The sequence below is a fragment of the Neofelis nebulosa genome, chromosome 17 (genome assembly GCF_028018385.1).
Source record: "Neofelis nebulosa isolate mNeoNeb1 chromosome 17, mNeoNeb1.pri, whole genome shotgun sequence".
NCBI lineage: Eukaryota > Metazoa > Chordata > Mammalia > Carnivora > Felidae > Neofelis > Neofelis nebulosa.
Genome location: NC_080798.1, coordinates 48,913,341 through 48,940,134, shown reverse-complemented (window position 1 = coordinate 48,940,134; position 26,794 = coordinate 48,913,341). Strand labels below are relative to the sequence as shown.

The 26,794-nt window shown below is 57.9% G+C and overlaps 1 protein-coding gene and 1 long non-coding RNA gene across 3 annotated transcripts in view; one reads left to right on the top strand and one right to left on the bottom strand.

Moving 5' to 3' along the window:
* Window positions 1-26,794, bottom strand: part of VAC14 (VAC14 component of PIKFYVE complex) — a 102,960-nt gene that overhangs the window by 3,450 nt on the left and 72,716 nt on the right. Inside the window, exons 15-18 of one of the 2 annotated variants that reach the window (XM_058708543.1) lie at window positions 6,565-6,739; window positions 4,986-5,104; window positions 3,735-3,814; window positions 1,793-1,943 (exon numbers count right to left, since the gene is read on the bottom strand). In XM_058708543.1, coding sequence (XP_058564526.1) covers window positions 1,793-1,943; window positions 3,735-3,814; window positions 4,986-5,104; window positions 6,565-6,739 — 525 coding nt within the window. The remainder of the gene's footprint in view (window positions 1-1,792; window positions 1,944-3,734; window positions 3,815-4,985; window positions 5,105-6,564; window positions 6,740-26,794) is intronic. The other variant, XM_058708545.1, reaches the window with a different exon arrangement.
* LOC131499961 (uncharacterized) lies at window positions 1,940-6,560 on the top strand. The gene is made up of 2 exons (XR_009256125.1): window positions 1,940-2,755; window positions 5,534-6,560. It is a non-coding gene; the product is annotated as an uncharacterized LOC131499961 (long non-coding RNA).

Sequence of the window (26,794 nt, the reverse complement as noted above, 5' to 3'; positions counted from 1 at the left end):
TCCAGGCCTCTGAACTGTCCACTGGCCTGCAGAATCTCCTACCTAAGAGGCCTCAACCCCTTGGCCCAGGACTTCTCTGACTCTGGCCATGGGAGGCTCTGAGAGAAGCCATTTTCCTCAGCTTCCCTCTGCAAACTTGTACCTTGGCCTGGAGCATGCAGGGAGAGCTCCTACCACCCTGAGCTTTACTTCCCCACCCTAGACAAGGAGATGTCATGTGCAGAGCTCTGACAGGAGAATGGCCCTTAGCCTCACAGGGTCTGTGGCTTGGCCCAGGGACCTCCTTCAGGAAGGCAGCCTGGCTGGGGGTGGGGGTGGAGACAAGAACCAAAGGTCACAGGGAAGCAGCTGTTCCTGTCTCCTTCTCCCCTACCCCTGCACCAAGAAAGGAGGAATCCTGAGTGCCTGCCAGGGTAACCCTAACACCCACTGGACATCGGAAGTGCTGGTGCAGGGGCCAGGCCAGTGAAGCACGGTGTGGCTTCAGGGCCTCTGTGTCCCAGGAGCTAGAAGTATTCTGGCCAAGGGATTCCAAGTGCAAAACCCACCTCCCTGCTCCCCTGGGGATTACTTGGGTGTCACTAAGAGCAGCTGGGACAGTGCCTAGCCCTGTCATCCCAGAGCACTGCTGTCTGGAAAAAGGGGTGGAACAGGCCAAGAGCTGGGCCTTGGCCTGGGGGCCACACCTGCTCGGGGCTCAAGCCCCTCCAGCCAGCCTAGGGTGGCCAGCCTGTCAGGTGGCCCACACCCAGCCTCTGGAGAGGCCAAGCTGGGTGGGAGGGGTGTTGGGAGTCTAAACCCAGTGCTATGGAGGCACAGGGGCTGGGGTCAGAGGCCCTGCGTGTGAGACAGGCCATTTCAAGGCTGCCTGCATCAGTCCCAAGGGCCCAAGGCCCAGGCCCTTCGCAAGAGCGAGGTGCCAGGCCTGCCAAGTGGCTCTAACAGCCTGGGAGGGAATTCTAGACACACAGGGCATCTGATGCAAGCTGGGTGCGCTCCATTCAGCGTAAATCTTCTCAGTGGCTCTGCTTGTTTCCATGGCGACCTGACAAGTGAAATTTTCCATCTCGAATGCCAAATGCCTGTGGATGAGGCAAAGCCTCCAAGGGTTACCAAATATAGACACGGCCCAACAGGCTCTGGGGGCCGGGCCAGCAGCGGGTTCGGGGTAGGAGCCTGGCTGGACGCCCCCCACCCCGCAGGGCTGCAGCCCTCCTGCCCGGAGTCCGCCTTGCTGGCCTCGGGGTGGAGGTGTGCCCAGGTCCCGTTCTTCCCACGGGCAGGGTCAAGCAGCGTAGCCACGGTGCCTCCGTGTCCCAGTGAGGCTGGGGTCTCTCTGTGGCCCAGGTTGGAGCCTCTGCCGTAGATGGGGGCGGTGGGGGGGAGGACCGCCCGAGGCCCGGCTCTCACGCCTACTGCTGCAGGACTGGGCACCGTCTCTGACCCAGGACATGAACTCCTCCTCCTGCAGTCTCCCTCCAGGGGCCTCCGTCTGGGTGATTCTGGCAGGCCCTTTCAGTTTTTAGATTAACTCAACCCTGATGGCTGGGAGAAGATCTTGCTACTCTCTACCACCTCGCAAACACTCGCAGAAGCCCCCAGCCTGGTGCTTTAAGAGGCCTGAGTGTAAGTGGCCACGGGGTGGCCAGTCTCCGCAGTGCCAGAGGGACGTGATGCCAAGGCAAGGGAGACCCCTCTCGTGCCGAGTCCCTCTGGCCTGGCCTCTCCCAGTGGCGGAGGCCTCTGCCTCCCGCGGAGGCGGAGGGCAGCGGTCCCCCAGCCCGGCACTCACTCAGTCTGCAGCAGCTCGGGGTTGGGCACGCACTGTAGCCGGTGGGAGAGCAGCTGGAAGGCACTGCTCTGCGGCAGCAGCATGAGCAGGCCATAGAGGGCCTTGATCAGGTACGGGTTGTTCTTCACGTCCAGCAGCTGCAGGCGCAGATCTGAGGCAGGGCAGAGGGTAGAGGTCAGGGGTCAGGCACTGCCCTGGGCCACACCTCGGCCTGCCCGGGAGAGGGCCAGCCAGGTAGCTGTGGCTCAGAGAGGGGCAGGGGCTCCTCTACAGCCAGACATGCCTGCTCCCTCCTCCAGCAGCACCTCAGCCGTCCCCCGGATCTCGCCGCTCTTTCTTCCTGCCCACCCGCACGGCCGTCTGTCCCGAGAGTCGCCTCAGCCTGGTGACCCCCAAGCTGCCGGTCCTTGTCCCTGAGCCGCTACACTGACTGCAGCCTGGTGATGAGGGGGCCTGGGGCCTGTAGTGTAACAGATTCCCTGTCTGCTCTGCACGTGCCAGCACAAGAGAGCTATAAATAGGGTGAGCGGGAGAGAAAGACCGGATTAGGACAGCTTGAAGGGAGGGCAGGGTAGAAAAACGCTCGTGTGTGGCGCTGAACACACACCAAACTCCAGAGTGTCTCGGTAGGTGCTTTTGGGAAGCCTCCTCAGACACCAGCCATGCCAGTACCCCACCAGATAGGAGAGGTGCCCCTGGTCCTGCCCAGCACCCGTCCCATTTAAAGGGGCCCACGCTTCCCTCCTCTGAGCCCCTCTGGGAGAATCACTGGCTCCTGCTTTCTTGTGTCTCTAAGGCCCAGTCCCAGGCATCCTTTGTGGAGAACGAGCCACAAACTTCAGGAGAGGCCATGTTACCCCGGCAGCAGCCGTGTAGGGGGTCTGGGCTGACGCTGGAGCCAGAGCAGTGAGGCCCTGCCCAACCCTCTCCCTACCCCAGGGAGCAGGAGCCACCAGTGGAGACGTGAGTAGACATCCCTGGGCCTGTGGGGTCAAGGCAGTCACCCCTGGGGGAGCCAGGCAAAGCAGGGTTGGGATGGGTGCTGGGCAGGACCAGGGTGAAGCTGCTGTGGTCGCTCCAACGAAGCCCTGGGCCTGGCAAGGAGGTGCCTGCCGTCTCTCCGGGGTCAGGCTGGACCCGGCCTCAGGTGAGAGTGTGCCTGGCTGCCCCAGGAGGCCCTTGGGGAAGTGAGATGTTGGGCCAGGGAACCACTTGGGACAGGCTTTGCTAAACTCTGCTGGGAACAGGGTCTCCCTCCTGCTCTCGTGTCTCCTGGGCATCCACCACCATGGGGCCTGGCCGCATGGAGAAGCTCGGGCAGGTCAGAGGCGCTGCCAGAGTGCAAGGGCTCAGCCAACTGGCTCAGCAGGAAGGAGGCCACCGGCAGGGCCACCTCCCTGCTCGCCTGCCTGACCTAAGTAAGCATGCAAGTTTTATCCTGAGAGTCGCCTACTCTGGGGGGCAAGCACCGTGTGTGCGCTGAGGCGCCAGGAGCCGTGCTCTCCCCAACCAGCTGCCACTTTTGCACATTCAGCCTGGATGTTACAATCAGGGAGCTCCTGCCCAGCCGCTCCGCTCTGGCAAATACTCTGCTTTGTAGAGAGAGGAGGGCGTGGTGCGGGGAGGGTGGCTGCGAACAGCTCTGGGCCAGCTCCCTCAGCAGCGGCCCGGCAGCACTACTCTGGTCGGCCGAACCCCCGTCGGGATGTTGTGGACCTTCAGGTGGGTTCGGCCATGCGCTGGTCACCTTGAGGCACTTGTCCTGACACCATGTCTCAGTCCTATTGGACTGGACTCCCCAGACCTGATTGTCATCCCCGGTCTTCCGTTCCTGATGTTCTAAGAAACACCCTGGGGTGAGTGCCCTCCCTGCCTCCCTCCCCAGAGGGAGCACAGCGGAGTCGGCTCCACCCCTGTCGAGCTCCAGAGGCCAGGCTCTTACATGTGAAGATGGGGCACTCGATCAGCTGCACCAGCTTATCCACCTCCGTGAGGAAATCCACCGTGACTTCCAGGTCCCCGCTGGGTGGGCGGGTCAAGGAAAGACTGGCTGGGATGGCCCCTCTCTACGAGGGGCCTCTGCCGGCTGGGGCAACCGGAGAGCTGGGAACACATGCTGTTCCCACTGGGGCCCTGGCTTTGTAGGTAGAGCCTGTTTCTGCCTAAGCCCGAAGGTACACGGAGGACATCAGTCTCTCTGTCCCTATAGATGAGAAATGGCACAGCTGTCCCCCCCTGCAGGGGCACTCTGGCTCTGCTCTGTGGCTCTCTCCTCTGCGCCCTCCCAGCTCTGAAAGGCTCTTATCTCAGCCCTGCAGCCTGTGTTGGGGGGAGGGGGAGGCTGAGCGGGAAAGGTCTTGGTTCCTGCCTGAGTGGACGCCTGTCAGCAGGGCCAAGGTCAGGGCTGTGGCAAGTGTGTGGCCTGTGGTTTCTGGGCCACGCCAGTGGCCGAGAAAAGCAAATCTAGGGTGTGGAAGGAGAGCAGGCACCCTGAGGGAGTGAGGCCAGGCCACACCGACCCTTAATGGAGGCACCTTAGGGACCCTCTCTCCTTACCCCCAACTCATGGCCTGTCAGGAAAGGAGGCCAATTTTGCATCCTAAGTAGTTCTTCAATCCAGTAAGCTGCTTTACTGCACTGTTTTAACAACTGTGACCAGTCTGCCCATGGATGCCTTTCACAGGCCCTGAGGCGTGCTGGGGGTCTTCTCTCTTGCTGAGCCCTCTCCCCCAGCTGGCTTCTCCCCTCTGGGTCACTGCCCAGCTGGGCTGTGGCTCTGTGGCCCAGGTCCCTGAGCTCCTCACCAGCAGTGCTGCAGACGCTAGAGCTCAAGCCCGCAGACCTTGCTTAGGTCAGCCCGACCGCGCCCCCCCCCCCCACCCCCCCACCCCAGGGCCCTCTCACCTAGGTGGCTCCATCAGCACCCGTCAGCACCAGGCTGGGCCCACTCAGCCTCGATGCCTGGCTTACAAGGTTTCTCCAGGGCCAGCTCCCCTCCACAAGACCTAGATGACCCCATCCGCTGCCAACAGTGCTCTCCCCAGCGCACCCCTGGCCACGCCCTCGGAGGTCCCCATGTCACAAGGCCTGGAGGCAGAGCACAGGGACGGGGTAGGAGTGTGGCAGAAAGGGAGCACTTGGCCCCCGCCTGTCCCTCAGTGGCTGGACGGGAAGGACTGAGAACGAAGGATACAACTTCTGGATGAGGTCATAGGCGTGCCGGTAGTTCTGGGTGAGGAAGCACAGGGACACCGTGGTGACTGGGTTGTGGCACCAGGAGCGGTACAGGCAGCAGAACAGGTTCTGGCTCTCCTGAGGAGGAAGAGGTGTGAGCGGCTGGCAGAGCCCCTACTCTTCCCACCCGGGGTCCTCGTGGGGCCTGAGATCCAGGGGCCCTCGCCCAACGCCGGGGAGACAGCTCAGCACCCAGGGCTGTGTTTGGCAGCCCAGCTGGGAACGAGTTGTCACAAAGGAAATGCTGACAGCTCTTCCTCAGACCCTGTCATTACTCCCAGTCCCACAGAGCCACGTGGTGGTGGCTGTGAAGGCCTGGTCAGGCGTGAGCCCGTCCTCTGTGCTGGCATTTGTGCCCTCGGCAAAGAACGGTAATTGTCCTCCTAGAACTCTGTGGTCCTGGAGCCTGTGGGGCTTGGAGGGCTGTGGGGAGGGCTTGGGTGTGGGCAGGGAGGAAGCTTCCTCAGGGCCTGGGCTCTCCCTGGCAGCATCCCGTCTCATTTTCAGATGCCATCTCCTCCCTCTTCTGCAGCCCACCTGGCACTCAGGAAGCGGCCCAGAGGCTGAGCCCACACCCTGAAGGGAGCCCCTGCCCTGAGAAAAATTCTTAAGTCCTCTGCGAATGTCTGGAAAGAACCACAGGAAGAAGGCAGAGGTGTGGCCTGGATCATTCTGAGCTGCCTGGCCCCAGATGCCCCGATGCAGGCTTGGAGGTCCTTGAGACGCCCGGAGAGGGAGCGGAGGCAGCGTGTGAGTTGGGAAGGAGGGTGTGGGGTGGAGACCACAGCCCACATCGGGGAACGAAAGCCCTGGAGCCACCGGCACATCCAGGACAGTTCAGCCTCCTGCCCTTGGGCCGAGCGAGACCCTTGACCCAAGCGAGACCCTTGACCTGTGTCCCCCAGGATGACAGGATGGTGAGCGCCTCCGGGCTCTCTCTGATCAGCCCTGGTGGTTCCTTATCCGGAGCCTGAGCCGGGCAGTGCTGTGACACCTTGACTTAGGACAGGATGCCTTGTGAGACAGACATGTCTAACTATTGGAAAGAGGGGACAGGGCCAGGGAAGAGGGCGTGGAGGCTAATAACCCCTGATGTCTGGCAACGCTGTCATCCAGAAACCTGACTCAGACAGCGTGGCATGAACTGCTGGGTCCCGTAACATGGTCCCAGAATCCAATCCACTCATTCTGCGAAGGGGCAGTGACCCCCTCAGACAGTGGGGTGGGGTATGAATGAGTGGAAAACACACTGTCTTTGGTGGATCCGGAGGGCATGTGGACCCTAGAGTCCAGACACTTCCGTGGGCAAAGATCTCCAGAGTGGGTGGCTAAGGAAGCCACTTGGGACTTACTGCCACGGTTGCCACTTCCATGTAGCTAACCCAGGGCAGTCTGTAGTTTACACCTGACCCGGAGATCTGAGTTCATCCTGTCTCCTCTCTGTGAGCCTCCTGGGGCCTTGGGGTGGGGTAGCATGGGTGTGTGCCCGAGTGCATGCGGGATTAAACCCAGGGCCCGAGCCCATGGACACGGAGTACCAGGGTCTTCAGGTCCTTGAGCTGGTTTCTCAGCTGGAAGAGCTCTGTGGAGGTGAGCAGGATGGTGTTGAGGGTGTGGACCATGGTCGAGGCGAACTTGAGGTCCTCCTCTCGGAGCAGGATGTCCGCCATCGAGTGAAAGATGTTCTCTGCGTTCAGCAGGAGGCAGAGCTGCCTGGAAAATAGGCAGAGTAGAGGTTACGGAAACCTCTGGGCTTAACCTAGGAATCCCCTCTTGCGGCATCCTGAGGGAACCTGCTCTCTCCTGGGTTTGGCCTGGAACCTCAGCTCTGAGGCCTGTTGGGGTCACTGGGGCCTGGCTCTGTGCCTCCCAACACCGCTCACCCTGGCTCAGCAACTCCGGAGCCCCCACAGGCTGGATTTACCTCCCTTCCCTGCCCCAGGCCCCAAAATGGAATTCTGAGAGAAACAGCGGGCCTCTGCCTACCGATATCACCACAGAAGCTCCAACTTCCCTTTCCGATCTCCTGCATACCAGAGCAATGCCCCCCACATGCCAAGCTACTCCCTACCCTTTCCCACCTTTACTTTTTGGATAGAGATTATCTTCATGTGACAAAGAACACACGTACTGGTCATTCGTGTCCTCTGCCCTCCCCGTTGGCGTCAGGAACCTGTTTGTTTTGTTCGCAGCTGCACCCCCACCTGGAGTACATGGTGCCTGCCGGTAGCAGGGGCTCAGGGGGTGCTTGTGGGATGAACGAACCCTATGACAACCCCGAGTTTTCTCTTTGCTGCCTGGATAATGAAACGCTGGTACAGGGACACAAAGTGACTTGACCAAGGGGCCAAGCTAGGGACTAGCTAGGGCCTCTTTTCCTTCCTGCCACCTCTTCTCTAGTAATAGTCTTGCAGGGAATAAGACTTGGGCTTCGTGCAAAAGAGTCTCCATTTTATTAAAAGGAAAACAGGAAATCCAGAGAATGGAGAAAAGGAGATTTTTCCAGGGTCCCTGGGCCAGATGACATCAACAGTGACAGGCAAGTCTCAAGGACAGACTCGGAGGAAGCCTGGTGACCGCCCTAGTGTGCCATGGTGCCCATGGAGGGCTGGCCTTGAGGGTACGAGCGGGCCTTCCTGTCGGGAGTCCAGGGATCCCAAGGCTCCTTAAAAATCCAGAAGGGCAGGGCGCCTGGGTGGCGCAGTCGGTTAAGCATCCGACTTCAGCCAGGTCACGATCTCGCGGTCCGTGAGTTCGAGCCCCGCGTCAGGCTCTGGGCTGATGGCTCAGAGCCTGGAGCCTGTTTCCGATTCTGTGTCTCCCTCTCTCTCTGCCCCTCCCCCGTTCATGCTATGTCTCTCTCTGTCCCAAAAATAAATAAAAAACGTTGAAAAATCCAGAAGGGCAAACCAGGGAGCCGGCAGGTGGGGCTTGGAGGGGAGGGGCGTGGCCACTGAGCTCCTGACTGTACCAGCACGGTACCCCCTCCCATTTGGGGTTCAGTCTGTCCGCCTGTCTCCTGGTCTCTGCTTCTGGAAGTATACAGATTAGGACTCCAGCCTGTGGGGACAAAGGTCTGAGGCCTCAAGGTCTCGTGTGCTAAACGTGAATCACATTTGGAGCCAACATGCCTGAAACATGTCTATCCCAGGTCACTGAACTCACACTAAACTCTGCATTTATCAGGGTCTGGTTTCCTGCCTCCCTCTGAATACCAGCCATGCCTTGGGGCCAGACAGCAGAAGATTCTTCCCCACCCCCGGCTCCAGAAAAATCCCAGAGCATTTGGTAATGGAGAGGCCAAACCACGAAGTGCAAACAGTGGGCAGGCCGTCTCCAGCCCAGGCCCAGCTAGAAACGGCAGCCTTGGGCAAGAACCCACCAGAGAAGTGGAAACAAGGCTGTTGGGGGGTGGGGCTGGAGGGTGGTGTGGGAAGGGCTCTGTCATCACCTGGGTGGCTCCTGACCAGCTGGGTGACCCCAGTGTCTCTGGGCCACAATTTCTTTACCTCCTAATTGGGGGTAATACCTGCTTGTACAGTGGTGGCTACTCAGAGGAGAGCTGCCGAGACCAGGGATGGCTCATGTGGGGGTACACGGTATACGGTGACTGGACCCTAGCTGGGGTGACAGCCAGCTCACAGGAGGAAGCCTGGCCTTTCTGTAGAGCACAGGCAGCACTTTCCGTCCCCTCCTGAGCCTCCCACCCCCGGATAAGCCCCGTCTCCAGGGCTATGGGATAGAAATGTTCCAGGAGGGCAGGCCAGGGAGGAAGGGGAGCATTCTGACAAATGGTCACAAATGCCCGTCGGCTGCAGCTGCTGCCGTCTCCATGACAGAGGCCAACAGCTGAGGCTCTGCCAGGCAGCGCTCTCCAGGGACTGCGGGGCGCAGGGACCTGTAGCAGCCAGAGGGCCGGGGTGGCACTCTCACAAGAGGAAAGTCGGGGAGGTGCAGGAGGGCAAGCAAAGGGGGTGGTGGTAAGGACAGGTGGGCGCCCTGGCCTCCTGGTGTCCCTTAGAAGCCAGGGACACTGATGCAATACAGAAGGTGAGGGATGATAGAGTTTTCTGGAAATGCTCTTCTCCTGCCACCCGTGACAGCACACTCTCCTGGCTTTCCCCTTCTTCAGCAACTGCTGCTCCTCTAGGGTTGTGCCGGTTCTGTGCAGGCGCACTGTGTCTCTCTCTCGTCTGCATCTCTTGGTGGCTGAGCCAGCTCCTCTATTTTCAAGGCTGTCTCTAGATCAGCAGCTGTCCAACAGGCATTTCAAACTTGGCAGGGTCACAGCACAACTCTTTGGGTCCCCCTAGGCCTGCGCCCCAGCCTTCCCCATCTCAGGAAGCGGTGTCACTGCTGCGGCCACCTAGCTGCTCTTCCCAAACCAAGGAAGGAGTTGTCCTCAATCCCCTGGCCTCTCTGCCCAGTGCGCCCGCCAGACCGGGTATCTCTTCTGGTCAATTCCAAGCCAGCTCCTCACGGGTCTCCCTGCTGCCTCTCTCACCCCTACAGTCCACCCTCCCAGTGGACTGGCCATTGGGGCAAGCCTTAAAAAGTGCTAAACAGAGCACACCCCTCCCCAGTGACTTCCCACTGGATCTAAACAAACATGGCATGGCTCCTTGCCATGCCTCCAGGATCTCGCACCTTCTGGTCACTTCTCTTCAACTTCAGCTCTTAATATTCCTCCTTCACTCCTGGCATGCTGGCCCCTTGTGCTTTCCTTCTGTTCCTGACCTCTGCCTGGCCTGGAAAAGCTCTGCTGAGGGACCAGCGCGTGGCCAGCCCCCTCTGGTCATTGAGCTGTCAGCTCTAACTCCGGGCCGGGGGAGGCCTCTGTCCAGGGCTCATCTCCCACCAGCCCTTTCTAAGGAAAGTCCTGTGTCTTTTCTGAGCATTTCTCACTACCTGGATCATCTGACAGACTGTTTACAGGGTCCTAGCTGTCTCTCACTCTAGAACGTGAGCTACAAAGGGCAGGGCCCTGCTGTGACCTCATGACAAGGGCATGGCACTGAGTAGCTGCTCAATAACCACTGCTGAACCTTAGGGTATGGACGTGTCAAGGCCCGGCAATACTCCGGTGTGCCACTCCAGCTCGCTCCCTCTGCTCATCCTGGGCAGGCCCCTGCATGCTGTGCACAGGCCGGTCTGCAGAGAGCAGCCTCCCAGATGCTACATTTCCCCCCTTATCACCCAGGGCCTGGCTGCCCCGCCCAGGGAATGTGGGAGGCTAGTTCAGTGGAGACCCCTGAACCCGTGCTGTCGGGACACGGCAACAATACGTAGCACCAAGGAACCTCCCCCAAGCTCCACTCATGAAATCACCACAAGAGGTGAAGGGAGGGAAGCTGGGAAGACGTACCCTGGAGAGGTGCAGCAGTGGGGGGCACACACCCCATACAGCCTCAAGCCTCTGGATGTTTGCTTCAGCGGGGTTGTCTCCTCTGCCCCAGGAAGGGCTGTTCTGCCCCCTACCACTGTGGCTGGGGCAGGAGAGAGGGAGGTATGCAGAGGCAGGGGCTGTCTTGTCTTATCCAGCCTTTGCCATCCCATCCCAAGGTCACCCCAAATCGGGGAGAAGAAAAACAATTCCAAGACTGCTGGGACACGATGCCTCCGGAAGGCAGGAACAAAGAAATATTAGCTAGCTCACTGGAAGCTCTTAACCGCACGCCAGGCACCGTGCTGAGGGTGTTACAGGAGCCCCAGTGGGACGGGCAAGGGGTGATGTGAAAGAACAGCAGCTCCAGTCGCCGCAGGCTCAATGGGTCCTGGGCATCTTTGGGGGAGGGGAAGGTGAATCTGGGGAGGTCAGCTGGGCCATACCCTGGAGAGTTCTGAATAGCTGAACAGGAAGAGGATGCTGATTCCTCTTCCTAAGTAAGAAGGTCGGGTGGGCACCCACTTTTCACTTCAACCTCGACCCCATGACATGGCCTGCAAAGGTGGCCTCCGATTCCAGAGGCCCAGCCCTAGGGTCCTCGTGTGTCATCTCGAGGAGTCCTCACACACCGGGCAGGGGGTACACCCGTCACTCCACACGGAGAGCACCATGCTGCCAGGCACACAGCTGATCAGGGGACAAGGAGCGGAGGATCCGGACCCAGAAAAGTCCACTTCCAGAACCTGAGCTCCTGTTCCTCTTCTGCCTCCTTGGTGCCCGTCCACGCCCCGTGGTGGCCTGGCAGATGGTCGCCTCGCAGGGCTGCTGAACCATCGCCTCTCTGTTGAGCCCCAGCCCCGCCTGAGCTGCCTGCCTGGCTCTCCAGCACAGCATCAATAATGGAACACAGCTTGCAAACATTAAACATTTGCCTGTACTTTTAATACTCACATTAAAGTGCTATTCATCATGAGACAATGGCTTGCAGAATGCTTGGGGACAAGGTAGAGAGATGAGGCAGGAGGAATCCTACTTGGGGACCAGGAGGGAGCAGCCTGGAGGCCCACCTCAGGACAGGGGCCCACGTGTTTGCCTGGAGGTGGCTGCGGGTACGTAGCCAGAGCCCCGCACATGGGCTCTGCCTCCCCCTCCTCCAGCCTCCTGCTGCCTGCCTGGGCAGCTGTTCCCCTACTTCTGGGTCTGGGTTCGTGTCAGGGAGGGAACAGTTCTCTTGGTCCCTCTGTTATATACCAGGAGCTCTCAGGGGAGCAGCTTGCTTCCGGCCTGATCCAAGACAGGGACCCTCACTTTCCCTTCCCTAGTGGATTGAGATGACGCCGCCTTGCCCAGAGAGGTGCCTTCTTTGGGGGTGACTTCAAAAGGCCAAGGCCTATGGCAGGGCCAGGGGCGGGCACTCTGGTGCAGGGCTGGCCTGGAAATGGCTGCACAACACTTGCCAGACTGGTGTGAGCTTTGTGTTGCCGCCAACCACTAACATTGGCCAAGTGTCCACGTGCACCAGACTCTGGCCCTGAATGGACACCGGCCACAGTGGCAGATGCTCTCCCCAGCCCCCTCTCCGACACGCACGCACGGCCCCTGCTTGAGGGGATGTGTGGGCCAGAGCAGGTAGGAGGAGGAAGGTATCAGGTGGCTCCAGAACGGCCAGAAGTCCCGCCCGTGAGGCAACAGCTGCTGCCCACCTCATGGGAGAAAGGCACAGGCAGAGGCCAGCCCCCACTAGGCCAATAGGGAGTCTGGTGCTCATCCTTCAGCTTGTCCTGGGAGCGGGAAAGGAGCCACATGCTGCTTTTCCTCTAGGGACCTGCTCAGGCCACCAACTCGGGCAAGGCCAAGACTTGATTTGGAGGATAAGACCTGCCCAGTGGCTTTGAGCCCCACCCTGCCCCCATCGGGGCCAAGTGCAGAGCAGGAAAGAAGAGGGGAACACTGCTGTCTGAGGGTGCAAGGTGGGGGCTGCTGCTGCCTCCAGATGCCTCTCTCCAAGTGGCCGGTCCCACTGTCACACAGTTCATTCAGTGGGGCTGGGCAGGGCACGAGGCACAGGGTTCAGCACTGAGAAGGCCTGTTTTGGTAGTGGGAGAGGGGAAAGGGGGGGTGAGCAGTTCCCTTGAGGACAGATGCCCCCCAGGGCCTGGGGAGGCGCATGGCGGGGCCAAAGGAAGGGGGTAGCTGGAGAGTGGGCTCTTCCCAGGGCCAGGCCCATGTGCGGGAGCAGGGGCCCGTAGCAGGGTGGGGGTCCTGGAGGGCAGAGTCCCCAGCCTGGGTACCCTTCCTGGGGAGGAAGCACTCTGGCTCCCTGCCACGCTGTGCTCTGGGGAATCTGAACTCTGCCGTGTAGATTCGGGGAAGATGTAACACTTCTTCCCATGACCCTGCTTCCTTGCGCCCTCTGAAAACAAGACCAGCAAGACTGTCACGGCCAGAAGCTGTCGCCCCTTTCACTGTCAGACGATCAGTCCCGGCCCATTTGCAAGACGCGCGCGCTGGCTCCCTCCTGGGGCTCTCCTCCTGCTCTGGTCCCCAAGTAAGGGCACGCTGATGCCCCCCACACCCCCGCCCCCAATCGTTCTGACACGGAGCCCAGAGCTGAGGGCCGGCCAGGGAGGCAGAGTGAGCTCATCTACACTCATGGGGTGGTGGGGGCTGCTGCCCTCCTCTCCCCTCCCCTTCCCTCCCCTCTCCTTCCACAAGCCTGGCTTTTTAAAGAGAGACAAAAGGCAGAGGCAGACGATGTGTCTGACCCACGGAGGGGATGCCTGGGGTGAGCGCTCAGCCCAGAGGGCCCAGGAGCGCCCCCCTTGCCGGGTGACCCCACCGCGTTGGCTGTCATGCTGCTGGTGGGCACAGCCTGCCTCGATGGCGACTCGGCCCAAGGCTACCGGACAGGGTGAGGGCACCAGACAGAGTCAAAAGAAGTTTAAGGGGAGATGGGGGCCTTTCCCATTTTTGACTGTCCCAAACGAATGAGAAGGCTGCCAGTACAGGGACACAGAACAGCTGGCCTGGTGGGGAGAGTCTGGACAACAGCACACTTGAGTGGAAAGAGACGCCCATGTCGAGAGACGAGCTGGAGAACCTACCTCCTGCCCCCGACCTCCCCCAGTTGCTACTCATGCGCCATTCCTGCGTTAGCCCTGCTGCCTCTCGGTGCCAACTGCCCCGCGATGAACACAGAACTCAGAATTAGTCTCGAGAGGGTGGGTCCCAGCTCTTTAATGCCCCCTCCCCCGTCTCCTGTGCGATCAAGGGGATGAACCCTCCAGACCCCGAGGAACCATTAGTGCCACAGGGGAAGCGGGCGATGTGGTCAATTCCACGGGCACCTCCTGCTGGGCCAGGCCCAGTAAGTGGCTTCCCTGATACAGACAGGAAGGTCTGCTTGTGGCTCCTACAACGGCCCACTGGACGCCACCCCGCCTCACCTCCACTTCTGTGCTATGGCATCAGGGGGCCACCTGGGGCCCCCGGGTCCGGCCCGGGCAGGTCTGGGCCTCCAGCCGCACCAGGCCGGGTGGGCCCTGGCCTGCGGCTTGGCTCTCTGGGGAGGGGATGGTCAGCTGTGGGGTTGCGCTCTGCTGGGGCCTGGAAGGTGACTGGGCAGGCAGGCCTTGTCCTAGCTCCTTTGCTGAGGCCGAAACTGGACGCTGCCTCTGAGGAAAGCTCACGGGTGGGGTGGGCCCCACGGCCCCCTGCCGGGTGGCCTCAGGGCCAGGCCCACCGGGGTGAGGAACAAGTTCATATGCCTCTTGTGCAGGTGTCCTTGGCAGCAGGGCGGAGCCATTTCTGCTCAGTTTTCCCCTCTCCCTCCAGCTGGGCCTCCTTCATCTGCATCTCAAGCACCTGTGTCCTGATCAGGCCAACACTGTGCATGGGGGGACAGGCCTTCACTTCTCTACTCTGGCTGCTAGCTGGGGTCCGCATCCCCTCAGTGGTCTAAGGCCAAGGGGACATGGGCTTTCCTGGGAGATGCCTAGAGTCTCACAGCTGTAGCTCTGAAGTGGAGAGCATCATGTCAAGCACAGAAAACACAGGGGCCCAGAGCCATCACCATCATTCCCACTGGAAAGGCGCCTCCCGCCCTGTCCCTGTCCCTACCCGACAGCTGGGATCCTTTAGGAACTTAAAGGGAAAGCAGCTTTCAGGTCAGGGTAACTAAGAGTGGGGAGGTAGCAGTGGCCTCCCCTCTGAAGTTCAGAAAGCTCCAGAGCGTCACTGCCCCCACCTCTCCCCACCCCACACTCCTCTTCCCTTCCAGCTCCCTGCTTCCCAAGTATGAAAATTGTAAATCTGTTTTATTTATTTCAATCAATCCTCAACAGTGTGCCCCTCAGGGCAGAGGCAGCCATGGTAACCCTGCCAACTCATGCCTTAAAAATTCATCGTGTTTAGTGCAATGTGTCTGATACGTGTAAAAGTTTCTTTGGGGGGGGGTGGGTGGTGGGGATGGGAGGAGGCACAAGGACTTGTTTTTCTGGGTCTTGCTGGGAGCTGGTGGAAAGGCATGGAGGGAGGGGCACAGCACGATGGGGAAGAGGAAGAAAAGGGTCTTTTCTCTACTCAGTTCTCTGTTCCTCTATTAAAGAGCAGTGTGGCCAGGCTCCTGGGGGCCACAGACACCTGGCTGGGCTCATCCGGAGACCCCCCGCCAAGGGAAGGCTCATCTGGATGGGAGTGGCTAAGAAAACCATGGCCTCCTGGAAGCCACCTTGTTCTGAGCCAACCCCTCTCCAGGTTTGGGGTTGTCTCTAGGGACCAAGATGACAGTGGGGCAGAACCAGGAGAGGTGACTCCTGCCTCCTACACTGCCTGGGTGGTCAGGTGGCCCTTGCTGCCATGTGAGGGGCTCCACCTATTCCTCAGGACAGAAGCCGTCTCCTACACATGGCTCAGCTGACAGACTGGGCCCCATTTTCCTTGTGCTCTTATCAATCTGGCCAAGCCCGTCTCCCACTGTTTATCCATACAGAACTCTCCAGACCCCTTCAGGCCTTTGTTTGAGCTGTCCCCATCCAGGACCCCTGAGAGGGCCTTTACCCCTCTCCTGCCTCACCCTTGCTAATTCTCCACAATCTCCTTCCTCACTTGAACGTCTCCTCCTTAACCTACGCTTCCCAAGGCACAATGTGCCTGAAAGCGTACGAGGACTGGCCCAGGGCTGGGCCCCTGTGGGCAACAGGGACGGACACTTCCGGAATAGAAGATTAATTGCCAGGAGGAGAGAGGTGGCTTGGATTACTTCGGCTGTGGAATCTGGTTTGCATGAGGAACTGCATGCTCGGGCCCAGGGAGCCGGCTGGGCTTTGAGCCCTGCATCGGGGGTTCTGTGAAGAGTCTGGTTCTAGCGGAAGCACTTTGAGAAGGGGCCTCTGAGGTCAGATGAGCAGGTGTCTGACTTACAGACAAGGTCCAGGTTTGTGTCCCAGAAAAGAGGCTTCATCTTCTATCCCACATGGAGATACCCCAGAATATGGCTGGAAGCAGGTCAGATGGCAGGGGTGGGATCCTGTGCTGGAGGTTCTTGGGACACCACAAGACAAGCAGGGAAGACCCCGGGGGCCCGGCTGAGTTGTGTTGGTGCTTTTGGGAGGTGGGTGAGGTGGTATGAGCTGGAGGCCGCCCCTCCAGGCCTCCAACCCTCGGTGGGGGAAGCTCACAGCTCAGGAGCATTTCGATTTTGAACCCTGAGCAAGTGGAAAAATGAAAACAAAGGGAAGGGTCACTAAAGGGAATCCTGTTGTCTCCACAACAGTCAATTCCAAGAAACACTGACACACACCCAGCCCTCGAGAACGGCCGGCTCCCACCTTCTCCTGTCACAGAGGTTCCTGCCCAGTAACAGCCACACACAGCACACGCTTGTGTACGCTTTCTCTACACGGGGCATGCCATGTACCCTGAATCCCATTAACATGGGCCGGGTGTTATTTCAGCAGAGAATGAAAACGGAGCACGGATTAGAGCCCTGCCAAGGCCCCGTGTGGTGGCCCAGCCCCATGCGCTTAGCTGCTGCCTGGCCACACACCCAGCCCGTAGGTCTCAGGGCCCGGCTGCCACAGGTGCTGAGGCACAGGTTTTCTGGACGACAGATGGTTTGGGGGGCACCTTGGCTACAGATATCACCGGGCCCTCTGATGCCTGGGGCCTGAATTTCTCCAGAACCTTCCTGTGGCTTTGGGGAAGTTTATCTGCCAACCAGCTGCTTCTACCAGACCCTCAACCTGGGGCTACCTCTGTGGATGGCAGGCAATGACCACACCGGCCACATCTGACCAGGACAGTGTTGACCTGCGCCCACACTTAGTTCTGACCTGCTGGGGTGATGGCTTTTCTCCTAGGGGTGGGTGGGAGGCAGAGTCAGAACTGCACTCACAGCTCTGCCACCAGAACCCAGGCTCAGATCTGGTTGGCAGGGGTGGGGGTGACTCCATCAGCAGCTTCCCAGAAACCTCTGCTAGAAGCCATGGTTCCTGAGTGTGGGTCCCAGGCCGGCTGTTGCCTGAGGTCTGAGGGGGAGGGGGAATGTCAATACAACGAGTGCTGGTGCTCTGACCACAGGCCTATGCTGCCAGGGAAACAGCATCTCTGAGCCCCACATGCCTGGGAGCCCCTGGGTTGGTCATGACAGAACCAGGGAGGGAGACTTTCTCGCCCTTTGAAGCCCTCTGAGCTCCTACCCTTCCCAAGCAGGATTTCCTCCCAAGGACATGCTCAGCCTCCCTGCCTGTGAAGTGGCCTCACGCTGCCCTAAGGCCAACACGCAGACAGCCTGGCAAATGGGCTTCAGGCCCCAGATGTGCCTGCCCATCCAGGCCCCTGCCAACTTCCAGCCAGGTGCACGGAGGTCCTCAGGGATCATGTGCTCATGGGACAGAGGAACCAAGTGAAGCCAAGCACTGGCCACGCTTCCAGGCCCGTAGTGGAGCAGAGTCCCTGACCTGGAGTTCATGTTCTCTTCTGCCAAACATTCCCATGCCGTGTGTCACCTACAGGACACAGGCCTCCCCTCCCTGGCCCAGCCCTTCTTTCCGCCTGACGGAGAGCTCTAATTCCTCATGACTCCAATGTCCAGCGCAAAGACATCCCTTTACCTGATAGCTTGGGACACATTCACCAGGTAGAATAGACAAGCAGAGACACAGAGAGTCTTAGGACAGGTGAGGGAAAGGCCCCCCACATCTCCGCCATTTCCCTCTTCAAACCACTGGTGTGACCTTCTGAGGAATAAGGCAAGCAAGTAACGGAAGCGCCAGGAGCCAGAGGAGCCCGGGCAGGACTGTCCCATCATACTTGGGAATGGCTTGGGGTCTCCCCTTGTTCCAAACATTACCTGTTAGCAAGTTGATCCGTCCACATTTTCCATTACTTCATCCCACTATTCCCAAACTAGTCCTCTGTTCCAGGCCAATGGATCACTCCCCACTGCTACTTGTATGACCACAAACATTTACAGATGGTGGGGTCTCCCTTCCACCTTGCCTGGCACTGAGCCCACACATCGAGGCCTCCCTACAACTCTGCCCTTCTAACCTTAAAGCCCTGCAACCGACTCGAGCCCAGAAGCCGGCTGTTCACGTGGTCACTGCACTGAGGCCAGAGCGCCTCCCTCCCCAAATTCCTCATCCAAATGGGCTGGCTGTCCTTGTGGTTGTGGGTCCTGGGTAATCACAGTGACCCACCTCCAGCTCACGTTCCTGTGGTAACTTTAAGGGCTGAATGGCTCCAACCAGGGGGTGCCATCTTGCTTTCTGGCGGCAGCCTCACTTCTCTGCCCTGGGGCTCCACACTTCTCAGAGGGGAGCCACGACCCCATGGCCCATCAGTGTCCTCGCCCACCCACAAGGTCATACAGTTACTGGTCAGAACTGGAAAGGCCCTCCAAGCAAGGAACAACATCCTACCAAGAGACCCATCAACCTGGCTATATATTGGGAGTCACCTGAAGACCATATGGGATACTAAGACCACGCTCAGGCCCACCCCAGGGAGTAGCGATCTATATTCTTAACAGGCTTCACAGTCGGAACTGAGAACCCCGGCCCCCAAACGGCTTCCCCAGAGCCACTGCCATAAGCTCAGTGGTGCCACTGGCTGGGAGAAATGCGGAGATTTTACTAGCAGCCCCAAAGGATGCGCAGCCTTGGAACTTTGGGTGTGAGGCCCCGGCTGCTGTCCTTCTCATGACATACCCTCACCTCCCCAGAGCCCGGTCCTGGCCTTCTGAAGTTTCTGCCTGGCCTTCTGCTATTTCCCTGCTGGTCTCCACCTGAGGGGCCCCGCTAGCTGTGCGCAGCCCCAACGTGCTCTGTCCAACGGAAGGAAAAGGAGGGCAAGTGTCAGGCCAAATCTGTGCTGCCACCCTCGCCTCAGGCTGCAGTCCCTTGGCAGTCACGCGCTGGTGTGTCCCTCCAGCCTCGGATGCCCCGGGGGAGGAAACTCAGCTCACCAGCCGCTGCACTGGGCACAGGCCAAACGTGCCTTTCTGGCCTTCAAATCTTTGGTCTTGGGGGTTTTATGAAATATTATAAAGTGAGATTGCTCTCTGTAGCTCTTTACAAGTACTCACTTAAAGGGCACGGAGATAAACGTCAGAAACAGAACGGGAAGTGAAACACTAATACCCACTGCTGGTAACAAAGAGCAAATATCACAGCAGCCTGACTGCTGGGTCTCTTGGAAAATGGTAAAAAGATCAGAGTGAAAGGGCTGGGAGGAAGGAAGGGCCACAGCAGAAGTGACCGGATAAAGACGGCAAGGACGGACTCCTTCAGTTCTTTGTGGCCAGATCAAGCGGGGGGGTGTCTCTTATTCGTACGCTCCTCCACCCCCTGCCAGGAGGCTGAAAAAATTCCTCTCGTGATCAGTCATTTTCAGGGAGTTTTAAGATGCATGAAATGGGCTTTTCATCCCAATGTTCCTTTCCAGTCCAGGAAATCTGCACCAGATTAAATGCACAAAAGCAAGAAAGGGTCCCTGGTGGGAGTGGTCCGTGGAAGTCCCTCTGGGGAAAGTGTCTGCAGGCATCTGGAGTCCCAGGGCCCGATCACAGACCAGGTTCCCCTCGGCAGAGCTGGGCCAGGCAAGGGGCCTGCTAGGGAACAGCCATCCTGCCCTCCCCTGGCACCCACCACTGCCACGGAGCAGAGACCGGGCCACCTCACACAGGGAACTATATGATGGAGTTGAACACGGCAGCGTGGTGACCTTCATAAGGGAGGGTGACCTCAAGCCACTCTGCTTTGGCTTAGAGCTTAGAGTGCAGTGAGCAAGCGAGCTCAGGGTCCTGAGGGAGGTGCGTTCTGCTGAATGATGCCTGCGTGAGTGAAAACGAGGCAGGCTGCAGGGCGATCCTGAGTCCCGAATCCACTGCTGGAAAGCCATGACCACGACTAAAACCAAACTTAGCCGAGCTGTGTATTTACAAATGCAAAGACAAAGTTTTGGAAGTAATTCCTTGAAACTAAAACAGAGTCTACTCCTGGAGGAGGAGGAGGACGTGGTGGAGGGTCTTTTACATATTATGCTGTATCTTCTGCACCGTTTTGGTTTTTATCTTGTATGGCTTAGATTTTTTTTTTTTTTTTTTTTAATGATAGATAAAGACATTAGAATCCTAGGGGCGCCTGGGCGGCTCAGTTGGTTGGGCGTCTGACTTCAGCTCAGGTCATGATCTCATGGCCCGTGGGTTCGAGCCCCACATCGGGCCCTGTGCTGACAGCTCAGAGCCTGGAGCCTGCTTCGGATTCTGTGTCTCCCTCTCTCTCTGACCCTTCCCCGTTCATGCTCTCATGCTCTGTCTCTGTCTCAAAAATAAATAAACATTAAAAACAAAAAAATAAAAAAAATTAAAAAAAAGACATTAGAATCCTATACATTTGGGGATCGTCTGGACTCCATCATGGACAGTCTCAGGGGCAGAGAAAGGGAGAAGGGTGCCAGGAAGGGGCGCCTCCTCAGAGGGTGTTCACGCCCCAGGCCTCCAGCGGAGACGGCAGAGTCTCTCTCCCGGGTGGGGGCTGCTGCAGATTTGCAGATTTAACAATGGAAACATGCATTTTACAAATGAGAGGATCAACAGCCGGGAGATGGTATTTTTAGCTACTGTGGCTCTTTGCTTCAAAAGCGTAGGTTTCATCTGAAACCAGGCAAACCTCCTACAAAGTCTGCCTGTTTGCAAGGAGTGATTAGCATAATACGAGCAGGAGAACCGGCCAGGCTCCGCTCTGAGGCAGGAGTGCCTACTACGGGGAGGCCTTCTCCTGAAAGAGAATCACGAGAAGAGGAAAGTCTTCTCAATGGAGATGAAGCCCCTGCCTTCAATCAGAGCAGGAGGGCTGCCCTGCACCCACAGAGCCCGGTGTGGTGGGTGTGAGCAGACGCACAGGGTGAGACCTGAGTCCACACGGGCCCAAAGCTGTGGACAGCAAGGCCACCCTCTGGGCTGTTGCTGACAGCGTCGCTATGGCCTCACACAACCACCTCTTCCAGAAGAAGGACAGAAGGTCTGGGGCTGCCCTTCCAGATACCCCTTCTGAGCAGTCGGGCAGAACCAAGTCAAGGCTGAGGGCGAGGGTGGACTGGGAGTAGCAGGGGGGCTGTCGCAGCAGGAGGACTCAGATGGTGACCTCTCAGGGAGGTGTCCTCCCTGGCAGGGCTCCCGGCCCTTGGGGAACGGCACGGCTGTGGGACTGCGCCGTGGGCCCTTGCCGGGGTCTGTCCTTCCTGCCCTCCTTCCTCCGGGCCTCCCCCCTCCCCTTCTGCCCTGCCATTGTGCTGGTTTGGGAAGACGGAACATGTGGAGAGGCTTGACATTTTCTCCAAACACCGCAGAAATGCAATGGAAGCTGCGACCTTCTGAGAACCGTAATTACAGACACTCATCACAGAAACCAAGCCGGGGGCAGATCTCACCGGGCAGCTGCTCAGTCACACCAGTCCCAGAGCCCCATCCTGGGGAAAGTGTGACCTTGGGCTGCAGTGGGGGGCCGGGGGCAGAAAGTGGCAGCACGCACCACTGCTATCTCAGGCACTACTGGCACGAGAGAGAGCAGAGGGACAGCAGGGGGGACAGCAGGGACGGGGAAATAATGGAGCAGCCAGTTCTTCACGGCCCCTCACCTCGGGGTCCCCATGGCAGTAAGATCATGGGTTTTCCTGCGGAGGGTCAAGGGACCGGGAAATACGCACAGAAGGGGTGCACAGCTGAAGATCTAAGAAACCAATTACATGCTACTGGGGGGCTGGGAGAAGCAGAAAGAATTGGACCCAGGTGGCCGCTCAGGCTTCAAGGGCAGGAAGGAAGTGAGGTAATGCTAGGAACCGGCCAACTGTTTGGGCCAGGGGCTACTGACAGAGGTGGGCAGGGGGTCTCCTTCAGGAAACGGCTCAAAGGAGGGGCTCAGCTCACGTGGGAGGAAGGAAAGAGCTGACTCTTCTCCAGAGAAATAACCGGACAAAGCAAGTTGGCTCAATTCACAGGCGCCTGGAATTAACTGGCTGAAGGTAGTGTCTCCTGAAGAGTCAAACAAGTTGGGGCAGGGATGTCTGGGGTGCCGGCAAAGTTTTAAGTTTAGTCCAGATTATCTGCTCAAAGTGCTGGTCCTGGCAGCACCGTCTTCTAGAATGATGGAGCAGCCAGATCCCTTGTCAAGCAAGCTTCCTGAGCCACTCCTTAACTAGCCTTTGGTGTTTTATGAGGCTAATGGTCAGGGAGAGACCATAAGGTCACAACTATAGCACATTCGTCACTATCCTCCTGCATCCTGTGAGCCCTGGGCCCCACTTCCCTTCCATTCACTGGAAGGGCGCTGGGCTCTGGAGGCCAGCCACCTTCAGTGCCATCCCAAAGACTAGGGGTGGCCCCGTATCAGTGGTTTCTCCTCTCAGGGTCTTGTGCACACTCATAGCAGGTGGAGAGAGTTTTCTGAACCTGCTCAGGCCCTTCAGTGGCTCAGTGGGTACCTCAGGCCTGCTCGTGAGGCAGCCGGGGGCCTGGTCACAGCCACACACTCCCTGGGATGTCAGGGCACTGGCCACTGCACTTCTGAGCAGACTGCTTGCTACATCAGAAACACCTTCTCCTCCCCACCCCCACCCCCAGCTAGTCCTCACTTATCTTCCACGGCTCAGTTAGACAGCACCTCTTTCCAGAAGCTTTCCCAGACTCCTCCATCGGGGCTGGGCACCACCCCCACCCCAGCTGTTCCCACAGACCACCGTCGCTGCTTGTGTTTGTGACTATCCCTGGGAGGACAGGGACTAGTTCTGCCCACTGCGGTGTCCCCGCCAGTGGGCACTAAGACTGGTCCGCTCAATGACAAATGGCATTTCCTGGCCACCCCCTGGGGAGGGGGGGGCCTGAGCTGGGGAAGAGACTCTTATCCAACCTCACAGGGGAGGGGCCGGGCGCTTGCTCCAGGCACTTCCATTCTCAGAGAGAGGACTCTTGCCTGGCCTGACAGCTGTGGCCTAATTTCCAGGGCTATACCCAGGCTCCTTATTTTAACCCACTTGATATTTTTCATTCCTGAAGCATGGGGGGTGGGGGGATGGAGAGGGATTGGAGGTGGGGGAGGTATGGACAAATGGAAAGGATGAGCCCTGTGCGGCTGGAGGACTCGGGCATTCTGGGGAGAACATGTGCCAAGAGAGAAAGGGATAGGATGAGGAGGGCCAAATGGATTTTCTTTTTTTTTTAATTTTAAAAAGGAAAAAAAAAAATTCCCAAATCCTACCCTCCTGATTTTCCTCGGTAAGCATTTTCAACAAGGTCACAAATGCACCGGCTCTATAGATTTTTGGCTGCAAACCACATTTCAGGCAGCCTTTAAAAGCCAATTCTTGGCGTAGCTTCAGCGGAGCCTGAGGAGAGGGAAAACTAGGGCACTTTTATGCTCCGAGAAAATATCGGATCCAGGTCACAGCTTCCTGGCTCCGCAGAAGCTGTGGGGTACCCCCCTCAACACAAGCCTGAACCTGAGGACCAGCCCTTACAACCTCACTGTTTCTTCCAGAGATTGAATCCCAACACCAGGGCACACATTTCTTGGTCACTCGTCACCTGTCTGCCCGTGTCACTAGACTGCCCCCTTGGTGAAGGGAGGAACGGGCTCTCAGTCTCGTGTGTGTACAGGGCTGGCATGGAGCCCGGCACACGGCAGGTGCTCCAGGAACAGTCACAGAAAGGACCTGGTGGAGAGTGAATCTTTGACGCCTGCCCCCACCTGGCTAGCCCGAGCTTTCCCCCCTGCGATGCTTCTGTTCCACCTGAGTCCCTGTCTGCAGACTGTGGTGGATGGGCTTGGGTCTGCCCAGCCCAGGCTGTGCCACAAAGGCAGCACGTGGTAAATAGTTACTGGAAAAATTAGAGCCTCAGCTTCCTCATGCGTGAAAGAATTCAGCTGACCCTGAAGGTCTCTTCTGGACACTCCAAATTGAGTCTAAAATCCAGACCAAGACTCTCCTCGTCTCTCTTCAATCACAGCCCGGAGCTATCATTCTGGGAGATGCGCTAAGTGACCCTGTGTCTAACCACCAAGTCCACACCCAGCAACACAGCACACAGCCTCTAGGTGCAGTGTTGCAAAAGGAAGGAAGCCACAGAGGAGGGATCAGCTGGAGGCTGAATTCCATTCTCCACCTGCCCCCGTGGTGGACTCTGGGAGGGTCGCTGGTCACTACACAGTGCCACCCCTCACGGTGGGCTCTGCTTCATATCCTCCTTCAGGCAACATTTAGACCTAGACCACAGGGTGGACACCGGTTGAGTCCACCTCCCTCATCCACAGTCTGGGGGTCTGGTTCCCATGAACAACTGCTCTTCCTCCTGAGTCCGAGGGTGGGCACACGATCCTGTCCTGGACAATCAGGGCACAGGCCTTCTCTGTCCACAGTGACAGGTCCTTGAGACTCAAGCCTAGGACTGCGGCTAAAGGCTGGGGCACCGAGGGACAGGAGTAAGTCGAGAGCTGCTGGTGGCCATCTTGCCACAGGCTGGATGGCCTGCCCAGGATGGGTTGAAAGAGGAGGAAGAAGAGCCAGCTACGGAGGTGAGAAGGTATGAGTCTTGAGGACGAGGAGGGCTCTTGTCACACATGAACCAATCCTTGTCCCTGAATGCACACTGCTACCTTCCTGTTTTTCAATATAGAGCGAGAGCTGGTTTTCTGTCACACGCAGTCAAGTCCTGACCGGGCAGCTCTGAACAGGGCAAGGTCCAGGTCAGGGGCAGAGGAAGAGAGGACGTCTGGGGTGCAGTGTTGGTTTGTTCAACGACTGTCTCTCTTACTCTTCCTTGGAAAACAGGAGAAAGTGACGGTCAACCTCAGAACACGGACGGAGTGGCAGTGTGCTGGATCAGAGGGAGCCAGGGGCTGGAAAGGGGGCGAACGGGTGCCAGGCCTGGCTCTGCAACCACCGCCCCACTCACGTCTTGGGTTTTGTGTCTTGACCGCGCCAAGAGAGGGCAGATGCTACTGCTCACAGTCACCATCACAGGTGCTGCTGGCACTTACCACACAGCTGCTGGGGGCCTAGACGCTCTTCTAGACACTTTCTTGGTATGTCATTAAATCCTCCCGAGGATTAGCAGATGACGATGATCTGCGTCTTCATTTTCTACGTAAGAAAACTGCTCAGGAGAGCAGACGCGTGGCTGGCCCCTGTGGTTGCCACTGGGCAGCGAATCCTTCCCTCTCTCAGTGCCTGCCACGGCTGCCCCAGCAGGGTGGGCTCCTGCCCCTGCGTGAGCCCATGCGAGCTCCCTCCCCTAAGCATAACCGGCAGGGACATGCTGGCCACGACTCTACCACTTGAAGAGACCAAGACAACAAGGCCGAGACGAGAGACAGCACCACAGGGAAACGCCGAGTTCCTGGACCTTGCTGCTCTCCGCCTCTGTCTGGTCACACACACCCTTGCTCGTTTTGGTGCCTGTGACCTGGGTTCCTGCCTCCTGCCCCTCAGGGTGCTGAGCTAGGTGAGTGCTTCCTGACTCCGGGCTGCAGCTGGCCTGGCTGTGCCAGAAGCCCCTGGGATCCAGCTGGGTGGCAGGAGGGAGGGTGGTCAGGAATCTCTGTTTTGACAAAACACAAGCAGGCTGGACTAGGTGGGCTCCAAGACCCCGTCCGGAGCTAAGAAATGATACCTTGGGTTTTAGGTGGCTTTTATTCCAGCTCACTGGGAATGCTTAACAAACATCAACCAGAAACAGGCAGCTTCATGGTTAGTTTTTATGAGCTCCTAATCCCCTAAAAAAGCACCACAAAACAAAAAAGATGCCAACTGTGAAGAAAAACTGATCCCCTGAACGACATTAAAAAACTTCTATTTTTCATGAAACTCTATTAAAAGAACAAAAGGCATGCCACGGAGCAGGGGAAGACAACTGTAGTGTATACACTGAGAAAGACTTGACTCCAGAATATATGAAGAACTTTTACAAATCAATAAGAAAAGCACCAAAAACCCAATGGGGAAAGGACTCGAACAGGCTCATTGCAAAAGGGGAAACCCAAAAGACCAATTAGTGATGAGAAGTTCTTCACTAGTCTTCAGGGAAACGCAGATTAAAACCACAGGTGAGGCCACCGCACACCTACCAGAATGGCTAACAGCGAAGACCGACCAGACCAAGTGTCGGTGAGGAGGCGGGCCACCCAGGCTCTCATACACGGCTGAGCGGTAACTGATGCGGCCACCTCAGAAACATCTACTAAAGCTAAACGTGTATGGGCTCTGAACCAGCAGTTCTTAGGTATGTATCTAACTACGAGAAATGTACCCATATGTTCACGTAACACTACCAGACTGAAAATAATCCAAGTGCCCATCAGTAACAGAATGGGTAAGTGAATCGTGGCATACTCTCCAGAAACGTGAACTACTGCACATCTAACACAGAAGAATGTCACAAACACAAAGTGGGTCAGAAGAAGCCACCCTTCGTAAGAGTACAAGTTGTGTGATTCCACTTCTATCAAGTTCAAAACCAGGTAAAACGACCCTATGGTGTGAGAAGTCAGGACAGCGGCTACTCTGGGGAGAGGGAGAGGGGCCGTAACCGAGAGGAGACACGAAAGGGACCTCTGGGTGCCAGAAAGGCGCTACTTCTTGACCTGAATTCTCATTACATGGGTGTAGACAATTAGCGAAAATTAACTGAGTGGTAGTACACCTGTAATTTGTGCACTTTGAGATAGTATGTTGTTCTACAATGAAAAATTTACATTAAACAAGGCATCAGAGGGGGCACCTGGGTGGCTCAGTCGATTGGGCACCCCACTCTTGATTGTGGTTCAGGTCACGATCTCACAGTTTTTGAGGTCAAGCCCTGCGTGGGGCTCTGTGCTGGCAGTGTGCTG